General features: G+C 55.3%; 1 protein-coding gene across 11 annotated transcripts in view; it reads right to left on the bottom strand.

Moving 5' to 3' along the window:
* Positions 1-16,253, bottom strand: part of ATP13A2 (ATPase cation transporting 13A2) — a 28,333-nt gene that overhangs the window by 10,259 nt on the left and 1,821 nt on the right. For 4 of the 11 annotated variants that reach the window (XM_033228121.1, XM_033228124.1, XM_033228129.1 and 1 more), the window contains exons 2-15: positions 10,917-11,011; positions 10,607-10,789; positions 10,247-10,305; positions 9,936-10,062; positions 9,575-9,651; positions 7,551-7,628; positions 7,288-7,357; positions 4,983-5,117; positions 4,829-4,895; positions 4,601-4,732; positions 1,291-1,446; positions 655-765; positions 524-570; positions 247-435 (exon numbers count right to left, since the gene is read on the bottom strand). In XM_033228121.1, the coding sequence (XP_033084012.1) occupies positions 247-435; positions 524-570; positions 655-765; positions 1,291-1,446; positions 4,601-4,732; positions 4,829-4,895; positions 4,983-5,117; positions 7,288-7,357; positions 7,551-7,628; positions 9,575-9,651; positions 9,936-10,062; positions 10,247-10,305; positions 10,607-10,789; positions 10,917-11,011 (1,526 nt within the window). Of the gene's footprint in view, positions 1-246; positions 436-523; positions 571-654; positions 766-1,290; positions 1,447-4,600; positions 4,733-4,828; positions 4,896-4,982; positions 5,118-7,287; positions 7,358-7,550; positions 7,629-9,574; positions 9,655-9,935; positions 10,063-10,246; positions 10,306-10,606; positions 10,790-10,916; positions 11,012-16,253 lie in introns of all 11 variants that reach the window. The other 7 variants (XM_033228122.1, XM_033228127.1, XM_033228132.1 and 4 more) reach the window with 5 other exon arrangements.

The following is a 16,253-nucleotide window of genomic DNA, read 5'->3' as shown; positions in this document are numbered from 1 at the left end:
CGCCTGGCCCCCCACCAGTTCTTGAACACATGAATACGTGATTCTAGACATTTCATCTGCTAGACCATGAGCCCAGTGAGGGCGGGAGTGGGGTGGGGGACGGGAGTGGATCCTCTGGGGGTTTCCATCCCTAGACAGGACCTGGCATCCTGTGGGTGCTGCTGAGAGAATAACACGGGAGTGGAGGCCTGGCTGGGTGCCTGTGGCTGTCCCGCTCCCCCGCGCCAACCCCGCCTGTGGCCCCACCTTGTCAAAACACACCAGCTGCAGCTTGCCCCCCAGGTTGATGCGCAGTGGGTGGATGCAGAAGATGCCCTGTTTTCGCAGCCGGCTCTGGGCATAGAGCGTGCACACGGTCATGGCAGCAGGCAGGGCGGGCGGCACCACCACGGTCACCAGGTCCAGAGCCCGGATCACAATCTCGTTCAGAGGCAGCTGGCAGAGGCACCATGAATGTGAGCACCTGGCTGGTTGGCCCCTGGGCCCTACTGGCAGCACCCGCCACCCCACCCCCAAGGCTTACCCGATTTCGGTAGAGGATGAAGATGCTGTAGATGGTGCCGAGGAGAGCTGAGGGGACAGCGAGGGACTAAGTGGGATTTGGGACCCAGGCGGGGAGGCTATGGGCAGAGGAGGGTACAGGGGGCCACTCACCCAGGACAGAGAGGGCAGCCACAAACTTCATGCTGTGTTTATAGAACTTGAAGTTGATGGGCCGGGGGTGCAAGATGGAGCTCACCAGGCCCCCTTTTGCCGTGCAGAACCCTGGGGAGGCGGCAGGGACCCCAAGGCAGGGAAGCCAGGGTGAGGACAGGTCTTCCCCACCCCTAGCCCTCCCGACCTGTGCCTCTGGAGTTGCAAGACACGGTGTTTGTGAGATTAGCCATCAGCAGTGTGGAGTCCTAACAAGTCTGGCCCAGCTCTTGTAGGTTTTTTGAGGGCTTTAAAGAAGGAACTAGTGGATAGCATCTAAACATTGGGTGGTTCCACTTAAAATCCAGACACAGGGAAGGCTCCTGCCGGCCCGCTACATCCCTGTCCACTCCAGCACTGTAACCCCGGTGGCTCCTCCAGACCTTGCAATGCTTGGCCTTAGTCTGGCCCAACTTCTCCTGCTAAGATGGGAATATCAGACCCCAGTTGCCGGCCGACTTGCCCGAGGTCCCACAGCAGGGCAGCAGCAGACGTGGGTGTGGGGTCCAGGGTTTCAGGTCCCACCCTGCCCCGCTCCACCTCTCCCATGGGTGCTGAGCCCAGGATCTCTCTCAAGCCCAGCCTCTTGGCTCATACCTGTGCGAGTCACCACTGCCAGGACGTGAGGTCCCACATAGGCCCGGGCCTGCAAGATGAGGGTCCCGCAGAAGAGCGTGTGCCGCCGGTGTGTCTCTGCACAGTAGGGCCCCAGCCCTTCAGGCAGCGCCGTCTTCAGCACTGGAACGCTCTCTCCTGGCAGGGAACATGGTGTGACGACCACTCCACACTCCTCCCTCCCACCAGCAAGCCAGGAGTTACGTGTACAACTGTCCCACAAGCTCTAGGTCTCAGTTAACTCGGTAACCAGGTGTGAACAAGAAATCACAGCCCCATTTTACAGAGAGGAACACTGAGGCTCAGAGCGGACAGAGACATAAAGGCACAGGGAGACACTCCTGGAAGCGGGTGGCAGCCAGCTCCCAGGAACCAGTCGGGGGGGGGTCAGACACAGCGTGTGTGGGCATCGTGTGCAGTGGGGCGGGGTGGGGGGCGTTGTTCTCTTTCTGCTAGAATTATTTTATAACATGCATGGAGTGCTTTTCTAACTCCAACCAATAGAAGTATTTACAAGGGGCCGGATGCGGTGGCTCACGCCTGTAATCCCAGCACTTTGGGAGGCTGAGGTGGGCAGATCACTTGAGGTCAGGAGTTTGAGACCAGGCTGGCCAACATGGTGAAACCCTGTCTCTACTAAAATACAAAAATTAGCTGGGTGTGGTGGTGGGCACCTGTAATCCCAGCTATTTGGGAGGCTAAGGCAGGGGAATCACTTGAACCAGAGAGATGGAGGTTGCAGTGAGCCGAGATCGTCCCACTGCACTCCAGCCTGGGCAACAGAGTGAAACGCTGTCTCAAAAAAGAAGGGGAGGGAAGGGGGGAAAGGAGGGGGAGGGAGAAGGGGAAGGGGGAGGGGAGAGAAATATTTACATGGAGCGGGCAAATATTTCTATGAGTTGGAATGAGAAGAGCACTGCATGCTTGCCATGGCCCTGTGAAGCCCTGGGCAGCCTGCCTGGCAAATAGTGGCACTGCCTTATCGAATGCCTGCAGGCTGGGACTACTGAGCACCTACTGTGTGCACATTCCTGCGAGGGACTCAGAGACAATTCTGCCACGTCTGCCTCATAAGAGATGAACAGATGAAGCATGTGTGGACAGTTTATGGAGGGCTAGGCTCAGGGCGTGTGCCCATGAATCATACTGATCACAATTACTACTTTTTTTTTTCTGAGACAGAGTCTTACTCTGTCACCCAGGCTGGAGTGCAGTGGTGCGATCTCGGCTCACTGCAACCTCCACCTCCTAGGCTCAAGCTTAGCCTCAGCCTCCCACCTCAGCCTCTCAAGTACCTGGGATGACAGACATGCATCACTACATCTGGCTAATTTTTTGTATTTTTGGTAGAGACGGGGTTTCAACATGTTTCCCAGGCTGTTTTCTTTTTTTTTTTTTTTTTTGAGACGGAGTCTCGCTCTGTCGCCCAGGCTAGAGTGCAGTGGCTGGATCTCAGCTCACTGCAAGCTCCGCCTCCCGGGTTTATGCCATTCTCCTGCCTCAGCCTCCCGAGTAGCTGGGACTACAGGCGCCCGCCACCTCGCCCGGCTAGTTTTTTGTATTTTTTTAGTAGAGATGGGGTTTCAGCGCGTTAGCTAGGATGGTCTCGATCTCCTGACCTTGTGATCCACCCGTCTCGGCCTCCCAAAGTGCAGGGATTACAGGCTTGAGCCACTGCACCCAGCCCCAGGCTGTTTTCAAACTCCTCACTTCAGGCGATCCGCCCACCTTGGCCTGCCAAAGTGCTGGGATTACAGGTGTGAGCCACTGCGCCCGGCCTACAATTAACTATTATTATACAAATACAACGCCAGCCAGAAAACTTCCCTGGAAAAAAACCACTATCCTGCGGTTTTTTAGTAAACTCTCTCCAATATCTACCACCAAAATATAACACATCTCAGAGAAAGAAATACTTGCACATATCAAGAGACACAGGACAAAGCTGCTCCTGTGGCATCCTTTGCAATGGCTGGAAAGTCACATTCTAAATATCATGGGGAGTGGGCCGGTTGAGTCAGTTACGATACATCCGTATTGTGGACTCTCAGGCAGCCGTGAGGTGGGGCCATCCGTGCTTGCGGAAGGATGCCCAGGAGAAAAAGCAAAGTATGGAACAATACACAGCACACGATCCCACATTCAGAACAAAAGGAGAGGCATATCAGCACATGTGCACACACATTATGCGGAAAAAGGCGTGCAAGACACCTCACACCCTTCACAGTGGCTGCCCTGGGGAGGGGAAGGGAAGGGAAGGGGTCTGTGGGGGAGTGAATGGGGACCCCAGTCTCTCACTCTGGGAGAGGGCTTCCCACTCTCCTGTGCCATCTGGAATCTTTATGACCTGAAAGCGGGCACTGGTATAGAAACAGCTCAGATGCAGCCAGGTGCGGTGGCTCACGCCTGTAATCCCAGCACTTTGGGAGGCTGAGGTGGGCGAATCACTTGAGGTCAGGAGTTTGAGACCTGCCTGACCAACATGGTGAAACCCCATCTCTACTAAAAATACAAAATTAGCCCGGTGTGGTGGTGCATGCCTGTAATCCCAGTAATACTTGGGAGGCTGAGGCGGGAGAATCACTTGAACCCAGGAGGCGGAGGTTGCAGTGAGCTGAGATCGCACCACTGCACTCCAGTCTGGGCAATAAGAGTGAAACTCCATCTCCAAAAAAAAAAAAAAAAGAAAGAAATAGCTCAGATGCACTGGGTGGCCAACCATCTATGCTGCACCTGTCACGCTGTTAAGCGCTTTGCACAACTCTGTCCAGGAGGAGCGACTGACAGTCATCTTACAGAAGAGGAAACTGAGGCACGGAGAGGTTAAGTTGTAATGGCCCAAGGGTGTGAGGTTAGCAAGTGCTAAAGCCGAGATTGTTACTTGAGAGAAAAAGGAAAAGGAGGCCGGGCGCCGTGGCTCACGCCTGCAATCCCAGCACCTTGGGAGGCCGAGGTGGGTAGATAACCTAAGGTCAGGAGTTCAAGACCAGCCTGGGCAACATAGTGAAACTCCATCTCTACTAAAAATACAAAAATTAGCTGGGCGTGGTGGTATGCACCTGTGGTCCCAGCTACTCAGGAGGCTGAGGCACAAGAATCACTTGAACTTGGGGGGTGGAGGCTGCAGTGAGCTGAGATCATGTCACTGCACTCCAGCCTGGACAACAGAAGTAAAACTCCGTCTCAAAAAAAAAAAAAGGAAAAGGAAACTCAAATGAAAACTTTTGCTGCAGGGCAAAGGGTTGGATGGCAGGGGAGGAAGGAAGCTGCAGGCCAGGGGCTGGGGGCTCACCTGTCAGAGAGCTCTCATTCACCATGCACTCGCCAGCCACCAGGGCCGCATCGCAAGGCATCAGCCCACCCTCCGGGGGCAGCACCAGGCAGTCTCCGGGCACTAGCTCACTGGAGTCCACCCACTCTTCCTCTGCAGGCAGGTAGGAGAGGAGCTCAGCTAGGTGGGGCCAGCCCTAGCCACGCCCCCCAGGTTCCTGCCCCCACTCCCTGGGCTCTAGCTCCTCACCTCCCCCTGGCCGGCACACGCACACCCGCATGGACAGCTTGACCATGTCCCTTAGAGTCTGGCTTTGCTGTGGGCAGGGGACAAGAGGGCTGTAAGTGGGTGGGGGCCCCTGGGGACCCACCTGCCTTGTCCCCACCCACCTCATGGCACTCACCTTTCTGGTCTTGTACAGCGACAGGCAGATGGAGATGGCGGAAATGAGGAAGATGCACAGGGCGTACCAGTAGTAGTGGTCAGCCAGCCACAGCGCGATGCTGAAGGCCTGGAACCCATAGTAGGGGTTCAGTGCCTGGGGAGGGGGCAGGAGGCAGCGTCAGGGCTGCATCCCCCAGGGCAGCCCAGCCACAGGCTGGGTCTCCTGTGCCCATGGGAGCAGAGGGCCCAGTGGCTGCCAAAGGACTGGAGCCAGGCCTTTCTCCTGGTCAATCCCATCTCCACCCACCCAGACATCCCCAGGGCCCTCAGTTTCTCCACTCTAAAGAGAACAAGGGTTTATGACCAGCCTGGTCAACATGGCGAAACCCCATCTCTACAAAAAATACAAAAATGGCCGGGCGCGGTGGCTCAAGCCTGTAATCCCAGCACTTTGGGAGGCCGAGACGGGCGGATCACGAGGTCAGGAGATCGAGACCATCTGGCTAACACGGAGAAACCCGTCTCTACTAAAAGAATACAAAAAATTAGCCGGGCGAGATGGCGGGCGCCTGTAGTCCCAGCTACTCGGAGGCTGAGGCGAGAGAATGGTGTAACCCGGGAGGCGGAGCTTGCAGTGAGCTGAGATCCGGCCACTGCACTCCAGCCTGGGTGACAGAGCGAGACTCCGTCTCAAAAAAAAAAAAAAAAAAAAAAAAAAAAAAAAAAAAAAAAACAAAATAGCCTGATGGGGTGGCCTGTACCTATGCTCCCAGCTACTCAGGAGGCTGAGCTGGGGGGAAAACTTAAGCCGGGGAGGTGGAGGTCGCAGTGAGCTGAGATCGCATCACTGCACTCCAGGCTGGGTGACAGAGAGAGACCCTGTCTCAAAAAATATAAACAAACAAACAAATAAATAAATAAATAGGACAAGGGTATTTACTGAACCCCCACTACATGCCAAGCACTTTATCTAAGTGTCACACAACAGCAATTACAATTCCACAAGGCGGGTGCCACCATTAGCACCATTCTACAGATGAGGAAACCAAGGCATGGAAGGGTTAAGCCACTGGCCTAAAACCACATAGTTCCAGCCGGGTGTGGTGGCTCATGCCTGTAATCCCAGCAATTTAGGAGGCCGAGGCGGGTGGGTCACCTGAGGTCATGAGTTCAAGATCAGCCTAGCCAACATAGTGAAAGCCCGCATCTACTAAAAATACAAAAATACAAAAAAAAAAAAAAAAATTAGCCGGGCGTGGTGGTGGGCGCCTGCAGTCCCAGCTACTTAGGAGGCTCAAGCAGGAGAATCGCTTGAACCCAGGAGGCGGACGTTGCAGTGAGCCGAGATCACGCCACTGCACTCCAGCCTGGGCAACAAGAGCAAAACTCCATCTCAAAAACAAAAAACAAAAAACCACATAGCTCCTAAGTGACAGACTGATTTACACGGGGCCAGACTCAAAGATCTCTCTCTCTTTCATGGTGCCTGACCCTGGTCAGAGGGCTGGGATGTTCACACTTTATCCTAGATGTGTCCAGGTCACTCACTGGCTTCTCTTTGTCCCTGTGAGACCTGGGCCATGTCACAGCCTCCCACTGAAGCTTGGGTTTCTCAGGTGTGAACAGTGCAGTCCCAGGCCCAACCCACAGGGCTGTTGGGAGCACAAAGTGGAGGATGCACAGAGAGGACCCAGGCTCTAGAGTGTGTCTCTGGGGACCCGGTAGGAGCTTAGGCCATGTGGATTTGCCTCTTTTTTTTTTTTTTTTTTTTTTTTTTTTTTTTTGAGACGGAGTCTTGCTCTGTCACCCAGGCTGGAGTGCAGTGGCCGGATCTCAGCTCACTGCAAGCTCCGCCTCCCGGGTTCTCGCCATTCTCCTGCCTCAGCCTCCTGAGTAGCTGGGACTACAGGCGCCCGCCACCTCGCCCGGCTAATTTTTTGTATTTTTAGTAGAGACGGGGTTTCACCGTGTTAGCCAGGATGGTCTTGATCTCCTGACCTCGTGATTCTCCCGTCTCGGCCTCCCAAAGTGCTGGGATTACAGGCTTGAGCCACCGCACCCGGCCTCGGATTTGCCTCTTGGCCTCCAATCCCTGCAAGTGGGGCCCCAATCTGTGACCCAAGCCTTGGGCAGAACCTCCAGTTCCTGGACCTGGTCTCTCTGGCTGGGCTGACTGCGGCAGGTTCTGAGATGACGATCCACTATGGAGAAGGGGACAGCTGGCCTGGTTGCCACCGTAAAGTGGCCCAGAGGAGGCAAGCCCTGGGCCAAGGTCACACAGCACGCCAAGCCAGGGCTGGAGCAAGACCCAGGGATAGCCCTACCTCGTCCACCAGCAGCTGGGGGTAGGACTTGACCGGTACGCTGATCACGTTGGGGCCATAAATGACCTTCCTGGAAGAGGGGATGAGGTCAAGCCGTGAGTAGGAGGAGCTGTGGCTGGACCCTCCCGGGGTGAAGGAGCTCCCCATTTTACAGCTGGAGAAACTGAGGCCCAGAGAAGGCAGGTGACTGGAAGCCAACCACATTGGGGAGCAACACAAGGAGCCTTGGTCCTCAGGGCATCCCGGCCCAGGGCAGCACTGACCTCACCGTTTGGTCCTGGAGGCTGAGGCCATGGCGGGAGCGGTGGATGTCGTCACAAGAGCGGCCGTGGTCCAGCAGGCTGAGGATGGGTGCGAGGGGACACACATGGGCCATGGGGCCTGAGCTCTGCATCCCCTACCCTGTGCAGGCCGGAGACTATTGGCTCCAGGCCCCCCATCCCTCTTCTGCCACATTGAGCTCCTGGGAGCAAGTAAGCCCCCCTTGAACCCAAGGCTTGGCTTTGCCCTTTTATTCCTCTCACTGGGCTCCAAACCAAGTCACTGAAGAAGGAGAACAGAGGAATGATGCTAACAATATGAACAGTGAAAGAGTGGCTGTTATTTAGTGATAAGGGCACTATTTACACTGATGATACCTTGGGAGAGTCACTTAACCTCTCTGCCTCAGTTTTCTCATCTGCAAAATGGGGGCAGTGACAGCACCTACCACATAGGGCCATGGGTGGATTAAGTGGAGCAAGCCTCATGGACTGCTTTGGACTTGCTTGCCATTTGCTAAGTGATGAATGCACAAGTGATTTTTGCTATTATCCCCATCATGCAGCAGAGGCTGTTGCTGCCATCCCCATCTCCCCTCTACCTCACCTCCACATGACAGCTGGACCCTGAAAACACCTGTCTTTACCTGAGGCCTTCTGCCTGTGTGTGCACCCTCTGCCTGTGAGCCTGGAAAGCGCAGAAGGTTCCTGTCCCATGACTGATAACGGCAGGGAATTGATGGGTAAGTGTCCCAGCTCCCTCACTCCCTGTGTGAGGTCGCCCGGAGGTGTGTGGTCTCCACTGTCCTGAGGAGATCCCCAGGGTGACTGAACTCGGGGTGTCCACGGCAGTGGCAGCCAGCATAACCTCCCTCCGCGCTTCCGTCCCTTCCCCAGCACTGCCTGGGATCAGCTTCAAAACCAACTCCCTGCCCTTGCGCCCTCGTCTGGGGGTCTGCTCCTGGGGCATTCAAACTAAGGTGTGTGAGCAGGTCCCGGGGGCTCACGCCTGTAATTCCAGCACATTGGGAGGCTGAGGTGGGTAGATCACCTGAGCTCAGGCATTCGAGAACAGCCTGGCCAACATGGTGAAACCCCATCCCTACAAAAATTACAAAAATTAGCTGGGTGTGGTGGCGCGCACCTATAATCCCAACTACTCGGGAGGCTGAGGCAGGAGAATCACTTGAACCCAGGAGGCGGAAGTGCAGTGAGCCGAGCTTGTGCCATTGCACTCCAGCCTGGGCAACAAGAGTGAAACTCCATCTTAAAAAACAAACAAACAAAACGAAAAACCACACACACGCACATACATACACACACACACACACACACAAACTAAGGTGTGTGGTGAGCTTGTGTTTTTCTTTTTTGAGATGGAGTCGTGCTCTGTCACCCAGGCAGGATGGAGTGCAGTGGCGTGATCTCAGCTTACTGCAACCTCTGCCGCCCGGGTTCAGGCGATTCTCCTGCCTCAGTCTCCTGAGTAGCTGGGATTACAGGCACGTGCCATCATGCCCAGCTAATTTCTGTATTTTTAGTGGAGACAGGGTTTCAGCATCTTGGCCAGGCTGGTCTTGAACTCCTGACCTTGTGATCCACCTGTCTTGGCCTCCCAAAGTGCTGGGATTACAGGGGTGAGCCACCGCGCCCGGCCCGAGCTCATGTTTCTTAAGCCTTTTGTAGGTGGCAGAGCAATGACTAAACCCCGAGGGGACAGTCTGAGTCCAGAGCTGACGGTGTGATTCACAGTGGTGTCAGCACCTCGGACCAGATGCGGTGCCAAGCCCTACATGAATTATTATCTGTTTCACCATCAAAACAATCCTAGGAGGAAGAAGTTATCTTCATGCCCCATTTACAGACAGAAATCCCAGGCCTGGAGGGGCTCAGTAACCTGCCCAAGGTTTCAGAGAGCAAAAGCATTAGAGGTGAGAGGGGAGCCCAGGCCATGCCATGCCACCATCTATGCCCGAGCCAGTGCCACTCTGGGAGGTGATGAGAGCCACACAGGCCCTGACTCCTACCTGACCTGGTAGAAGGCTTGCTGGGTCTCGATCCAGATATAGCGTTGACCCTGGAAGAGGTAATACCGCAGCACCCGCTTCTGGGTGGGAGAGAGGAGAGGATGGGTTGGAAGCTGGCCCCAGCCCCAGGAGGAGTGTGCTTGTGCTGGGAGCTGAGGGATGGGGAGTAGCGGGCAGGGACTGGAGTCACCAGACGGAGAGGTGGGGAGGGGCCTGAAAGTGTAAACGTGCTCAGACAACATCCTGGATGTTTGGGACAACAAAACCAAAAGGTGATTGGAGAATATGAAGTCTGACTCTCCCATTGCACAGATCATGAAACTGAGGCCCAGAGAGGGGCAAGGACTTTTCCAGAACCCACCCGTCCACTCACCGCCTCCTCGCTCTTGTGGAGCTGGGCCGTATCCTTCCAGGCACCCTCTGGTACCGCCCCCACTGCCGCCTGGCTCCGGCCATCCTCCATCTGGGCCTGTGGGGGCGGCTCCAGGCTGGGGAGAGGGGGTGGGAGTTACTATCAAGCTCTGGGAGCTGCCCTGGCACCTCCCTGTGCTCACAGAGCCACCTTCCCTCCCTAGGATGGGAGGTGCCACAGTCAGCCTTAATCGGGGGGCCGAGGGTTGGGGAGGCCAGGGGATCAGGGGCTTCTGGGAAGCGGCAATGGGGCTGCCTCACCTGCCCTCACCGATGGCCTCAGTCTGCACCTGGACAGTGAAGAGCTGCCAGGAACTATCCTGGAACACAGAGGTGTGGACTCAGTCCCGGAAGAGTCCCCTCCCCTCCCAGGCCCTGTCCCACAGCCAGGGGGCCTCTGCTGGAGAAGGCAGAAATCAAGGCTACGGGGAGCCCTCCAGAAACCACCCGACCCGTCTCTTGTGCCCACTGCTCAGATGGGAAAGCTGAGGTCCAGAGAAGAACAGGACCTGCCTAATGTCCCATGGAAAGTCAGTGGCCGGATTGGCACCCAAGCATCCTCCACCCCCGACCCTGACCCTCACTGCCCTTCTCTAGCCCCAGGCTCAGCCCGACTCTCACCTCTTTGTCTCTTATTTCGATAACGAGTGTTTCTGCGTGGGCCAGGTTGCAGGGCCGGAACCGCAGCCGCACCGCCCACAGGGGCTTCCAACGGAAGAGCAGCAAAGGGATCCCAGCCATCATCCAGACCACGACGTGATAGCCGATGACCCTCCATGGACTGCCACAGTAGCCGCTGAGCCTCTGTGAACGCAGCGAGAGAGGGCCCAGGTCGGGGTGGGGGCAGGGCTGGAGTAGGAAGCCGGGGTGTCTGGGTGGGCCTGGGCATTCAGCCCCTGCAGCTTGTCCCCACCCCGCTCTGCCCACTCACCACGGATGAAACTGAGGAGCTGAGGGGATCTATTGATGTCCCTATCGTCAGGGTCCCATAACCGGTGGGCGTGCTGCCCACGAGAGGGCTGCTGTCTGTGGACAGAAAAGAGAAAGGTCATTTGGGGAGGTGTCTCCTCCTCTTGCTTCCTTAAAAACAATAAACATCAGCCTGGGCGCGGTGGCTCACGCCTGTAATCCCAGCACTTTGGGAGGCCGAGGCGGGTGGATCACTTGAGGTTAGAAGTTCAAGACCAGGCCGGGCGCGGTGGCTCACGCCTGTAATCCCAGCACTTTGGGAGGCCGAGGCGGGTGGATCACTTGAGGTTAGAAGTTCAAGACCAGGCCGGGCGCGGTGGCTCACGCCTGTAATCCCAGCACTTTGGGAGGCCGAGGCGGGTGGATCACTTGAGGTTAGAAGTTCAAGACCAGGCCGGGCGCGGTGGCTCAAGCCTGTAATCCTAGCACTTTGGGAGGCCGAGACGGGCAGATCACGAGGTCAGGAGATCGAGACCATCCTGGCTAACATGGTGAAACCCCGTCTCTACTAAAAATACAAAAAAAAAAACACTAGCCGGGCGAGGTGGCGGGCGTAGTCCCAGCTACTTGGGAGGCTGAGGCAGGAGAATGGTGTAAACCCGGGAGGCGGAGCTTGCAGTGAGCTGAGATCCGGCCACTGCACTCCAGCCCGGGCGACAGAGCGAGACTCCGCCTCAAAAAAAACAAAACAAAACAAAACAAAAAACAAAAGAAGTTTGAGACCAACCTGGCTAATATGGTGAAACCCATCTCTACTAAAAATAAAAATATTAGCCGGGCGTGGCAGCACGTGCCTGTAATCTCAGCTACTCAGGAGGCTGAGGCAGGGAAAATCACTTGAACCTGGGAGGTGGAGGTTGCAGTGAGGCAAGATCACGCCACTGCACTCCAGCCTGGGCGACAGAGTGAGACTCCATCTCAAAAAACAAAACAAAACAAAACAAAAAACAATAAGCACCTGATCTGATAGAGCCCAAAGCTCATGTCTTACTGTATCCCTTATCTGGCTCTTCTTTCTATAGGTTCTTACTCACAGTGGTTTTTTTTTTTTTTTGAGACGGAGTGTCACTCTGTCACCCAGGCTAGAGTGCAGTCACGTGATCTTGGCTCACTGCAACCTCTGTCTCCCAGGTTCAAGCGATTCTCCTGCCTCAGCCTCCCGAGTAGCTGGGATTACAGGCAGGCACCACCATGCCCAGCTAATTTTTGTTTTTTTGTAGAGATGGGGTTTCACCATGTTGGCCAGGCTGGTCTCGAACTCCAGACCTCAAGTGATCTGCCCACTCTGGCCTCCCAAACTGCTGGGGTTACAGGCGTGAGCCACCATGCTGGGCCAATAGTGTCTTGTTTCCTTGCGTGTGTGGTTCTCTCTGCTATGTATGGCCCAGAATTGGAGAATGGGGCCTGGTCAGTGCCCCAAGACCCCGCGGTGCTCGTGCATCCAGCCATTAGCTTTCTTGGAGCTCTGGGTCTCACTTTGCCATCCTCATCCAGTCCCCACCCTGAGGGCAGGGGTCATGGCTGCTTATCTTCATTCGATCCCATGCCCAGCCCAGGTCTGGCAGTGAGAAGATGCAAAGTCGAGCCTGGACTGATAAGAGGTCAGTCCTGCAGGCCTATCTTTACAGATGGGTAAACTGAGACCTGGCGAATGTAATCAGGTGGTTCTATTGTAGATATTCTTTTTTTCTTTTTTTTTGAGATGAAATCTCGCTCTGTCGCCCAGTCTGGAGTACAATGGCATGATCTTGGCTCACTATAACCTCTGCCTCCCAGGTTCAAGCGATTCTCCTGCCTCAGCCTCCCGAGTAGCTGGGATTACAGGCACCCGTCACCACACCCAGCTAAGTTTTGTATTTTCAGTAGAGATGGGGTTTCACCATGTTGGTCAGGGTGGTCTCGAACTGCCAACCTCAGGTGATCCACCCACCTCGCCTCCCTGAGTGCTGGGCTGACAGGCTGAGCCACTGCGCCAGGCCACAGATATTTTTTTCACTCCTTCCTCCTGTGCTGTAGAGCTGTGGCCTTAGCAGGGCAGGCAGCCAGTGGATGTTCTGGGGTTCCAGAGTGGGTAAAGCTCACCACTCCCGCCCTTGGACAGCCTCTGTCAGGGTTCATCTACGGTCCTAGACCACCTGGAGCACCCTTTTACACATGCAGATGCCGGGGCCCTCCCCAGACTGGCTGGATCAACTCCTCAGGCCAGGGCAGGGGTGGCGCTGGGCATCTGTGGTTTCACAGGAGCCTCTGGAGAAGTTCCCTGAGCAGGCTGGGAAAGTTGGGCGGGTGTGGGGAAGGCTGCTGATTTTCTGGGCTCCCTCCTCCATTCCCCAGTCTGAGTCCTTCTAAAATTTCTACCCAGAGCCCAGAGTGCCCCAGGCAGCTGCTGTGGACACAGTACCCCCAACCTCTGAACAGCCCCATCCCCAAGCACTCTGGCTTCAAGACTCCTAGAGGGCTCACTGTGCACAGGGTCACCTTGCCCTGGCTCTCTTTACATGGCGAACGTATTGACCCTGCCAGGTAACCTCGGTTGTGATCTCCTTTCATTAATTAATTAATTTATTTATTTTTCACACTTGTAGCCTCGGCCTCCCAAAGTGCTGGGATTACACGCATGAGCCACCAGGCCCAGCTTACAGTTTTCAGTGTATAAGTATTTTTTTGAGACACAGTCTCTCTCTGTCACCCAGGCTGGAGTGCAGTGTCGCAATCATAGCTCACTGCAGCCTTGACCTCCCAGGCTCAAGCGATTCTCCCACCTCAGCCTCCAAATAGCTGGGACTACAGGCACAGACCACCACGCCCAGCTAATTTTTTTTTGTAGAGATGGGGTTCTGTCTTTTTGCCCATCATTTGTTCCTAAGAATTTCTTTTTTGATGCTGTGTTTCATATAGCAAGTGCCTTTGCCTCTCTGGGCTTCCATTTCTCATCTCTAGGATGATAGTTCCGAAGCATCCAGCACACAGGGAGGCAGAAGCTGGCTTGGCCTAGGCATTTGAAGTTCCTTGGGGGGGTTGCCTGGAGAGGTGAGCAGGACCCGGCTCCCGGGCCAGGGGCGTGTGGCTTCTGCTCATCCATTTCCCAGGCTCTCTTCTCCTTTCACATCACCGTGCTGTCTGAAGTCCTGGCTGCCCACGGCTCCCTAGGCCCATTCAACAGTTGCTCCTTGTACCTTAAAACCCTCAGGCCAGCCAGGTGCAGTGGCTCACACCTGTAATCCCAGCCCTTTGGGAGCCTGAGGCGGGTGGATCACAAGGTCAGGAGATTGAGACTAGCTGAGACCATCCTGGCTAACACAGTGAAACCCTGTCTCTACTAAAAATACAAAAACAAAATTAGTCGGGTGTGGTGGCGGGCACCTATAGTCCCAGCTACTTGGGAGGCTGAGGCGGGAGAATGGCGTGAACCCAGAAGGCGGAGCTTGCAGTGAGCTGAGATTACGCCACTGCACTCCAGCCTGGGTGACAGAGCGAGACTCAAAAAAAAAAAAAAACAAAAAAAACAAAAAAAACAAAAAAACAAACCCTCAGGCCAACAGCCCAGCGGGCTCAGGGATGGGAAAGGAGCCATCACTGTGGTGCTGATTTGATTTCCTCCCGCACCAACCCACAAGGTGAGCTCCCTTACCCAGTTTGACAAACAAGAGCCCTGAGCCTCTGGGGCAGCTGCCCTCAGACTTGTCTCAAAGCTAGAACAGGGCAGACCTTACTCCCAGGTCCTCTCTGCCCAGCACACCTACTCCTGACATTCCTATCAGCATCAGGCTCGTGTGGGTGTCACTGCCCTGCCTGCTCACAGTACCTGCCATGTGCTGGGGGGTCAGGAAACACTGACTGACTGAATGAATGAAAGTCCATCTCATGGACACAACAGAGCTTGAAGGCAAAGGTGCTGGGAGTGGAGTGGGAGGGGCTCGAGCCTCTTCCTTTTTTTTTTTTTAAAAGAGAGAGGGTCGGCTGGGCGCAGTGGCTCAAGCCTGTAATCCCAGCACTTTGGGAGGCCGAGATGGGCGGATCACAAAGTCAGGAGATCAAGACCATCCTGGCTAACACGGTGAAACCCTGTCTCTACTAAAAAATACAAAAAACTAGCCGGGCGAGGTGGCAGGCCCCTGTAGTCCCAGCTACTCAGGAGGCTGAGGCAGGAGAATGGCGTAAACCCGAGAGGCGGAGCTTGCAGTGAGCTGAGATCCAGCCACTGCACTGCAGCCTGGGCGGCAGAGCGAGACACCGTCTCAAAAAAAAAAAAAAAAAAGAGACAGGGTCTCACTCTGTCACCCAGGCTGCTGGAGCACAGTGGCACGATCCTAGCTCACTGCAGCCTTGATCTCCTGGGCTAAAGGAGGTCCTCCTGCCTCAGCCTCCCGGGTAGCTGGCACTATAGGCAGGTGCCACTGCACCTGGCTTATTTTTTTTTAGTAGGGACAGGGTCTCATTTTGTTCCCCAGGCTGATCTTGAACTCCAGGCCTCATGCGATGCTCCTACCTCAGCCTCCCAAAGTGCTGGGATTACAGGTTTGAGCCACCAGGCCCAGCCTCGAGACTCTTTATGAACAAAAGGTTCTTCATAAAGAGGGTGGAGTCCCCAGTATGTAAACAGCGGTCCCCCTGGGAAGTTCTTCCTCATATCAATCGTATGACTGTGACTTCACAATGACATTCTCTCAGTCAACCTTGGCAAGGAGAAGGGGTGCAGAACTTGAGGGAGGAAGTCACTGCTGTGGAAACCTCCAGAGCCCCTCCCTGCAAGGATCACGCCCAGGGCACTCTCTCCTGCAGTACATCTGTTTATCCCCAGCCACAGCCCAGTCTCCCCAGGGCTGCTGCGGGAGGGTATCCGAACACTCACCAGCTCAGACCAGCCCAGAACAGGCACCCACAGGCTGTGTGGGGGGCGAGAGCACCTTCATGATGGCATTGCTCTTTTTTTTTTTTTTTTTTTTTTTTTTTTTGAGGCGGAGTCTCGCTCTATCGCCTGGACTGGAGTGCAGTGGCCGGATCTCAGCTCACTGCAAGCTCCGCCTCCCGGGTTTACGCCATTCTCCTGCCTCAGCCTCCCGAGTAGCTGGGACTACAGGCGCCCGCCACCTCGCCTGGCTAATTTTTTGTATTTTTAGTAGAGACGGGGTTTCACCGTGTTAGCCAGGATGGTCTCGATCTCCTGACCTCGTGATCCGCCCGTCTCGGCCTCCCAAAGTGCTGGGATTACAGGCTTGAGCCACCGCGCCCGGCCGGCATTGCTCTTTTTTTTGAGATGGAGTCTCCCCGTCTCCCAGGCTGGAGTGCAGTGGCGAGA

Source organism: Trachypithecus francoisi, unplaced genomic scaffold (genome assembly GCF_009764315.1).
Source record: "Trachypithecus francoisi isolate TF-2019V2 unplaced genomic scaffold, Tfra_2.0 Lachesis_group12, whole genome shotgun sequence".
NCBI classification, from domain to species: domain Eukaryota; kingdom Metazoa; phylum Chordata; class Mammalia; order Primates; family Cercopithecidae; genus Trachypithecus; species Trachypithecus francoisi.
This window is presented reverse-complemented; position numbering and strand designations above follow the sequence as displayed.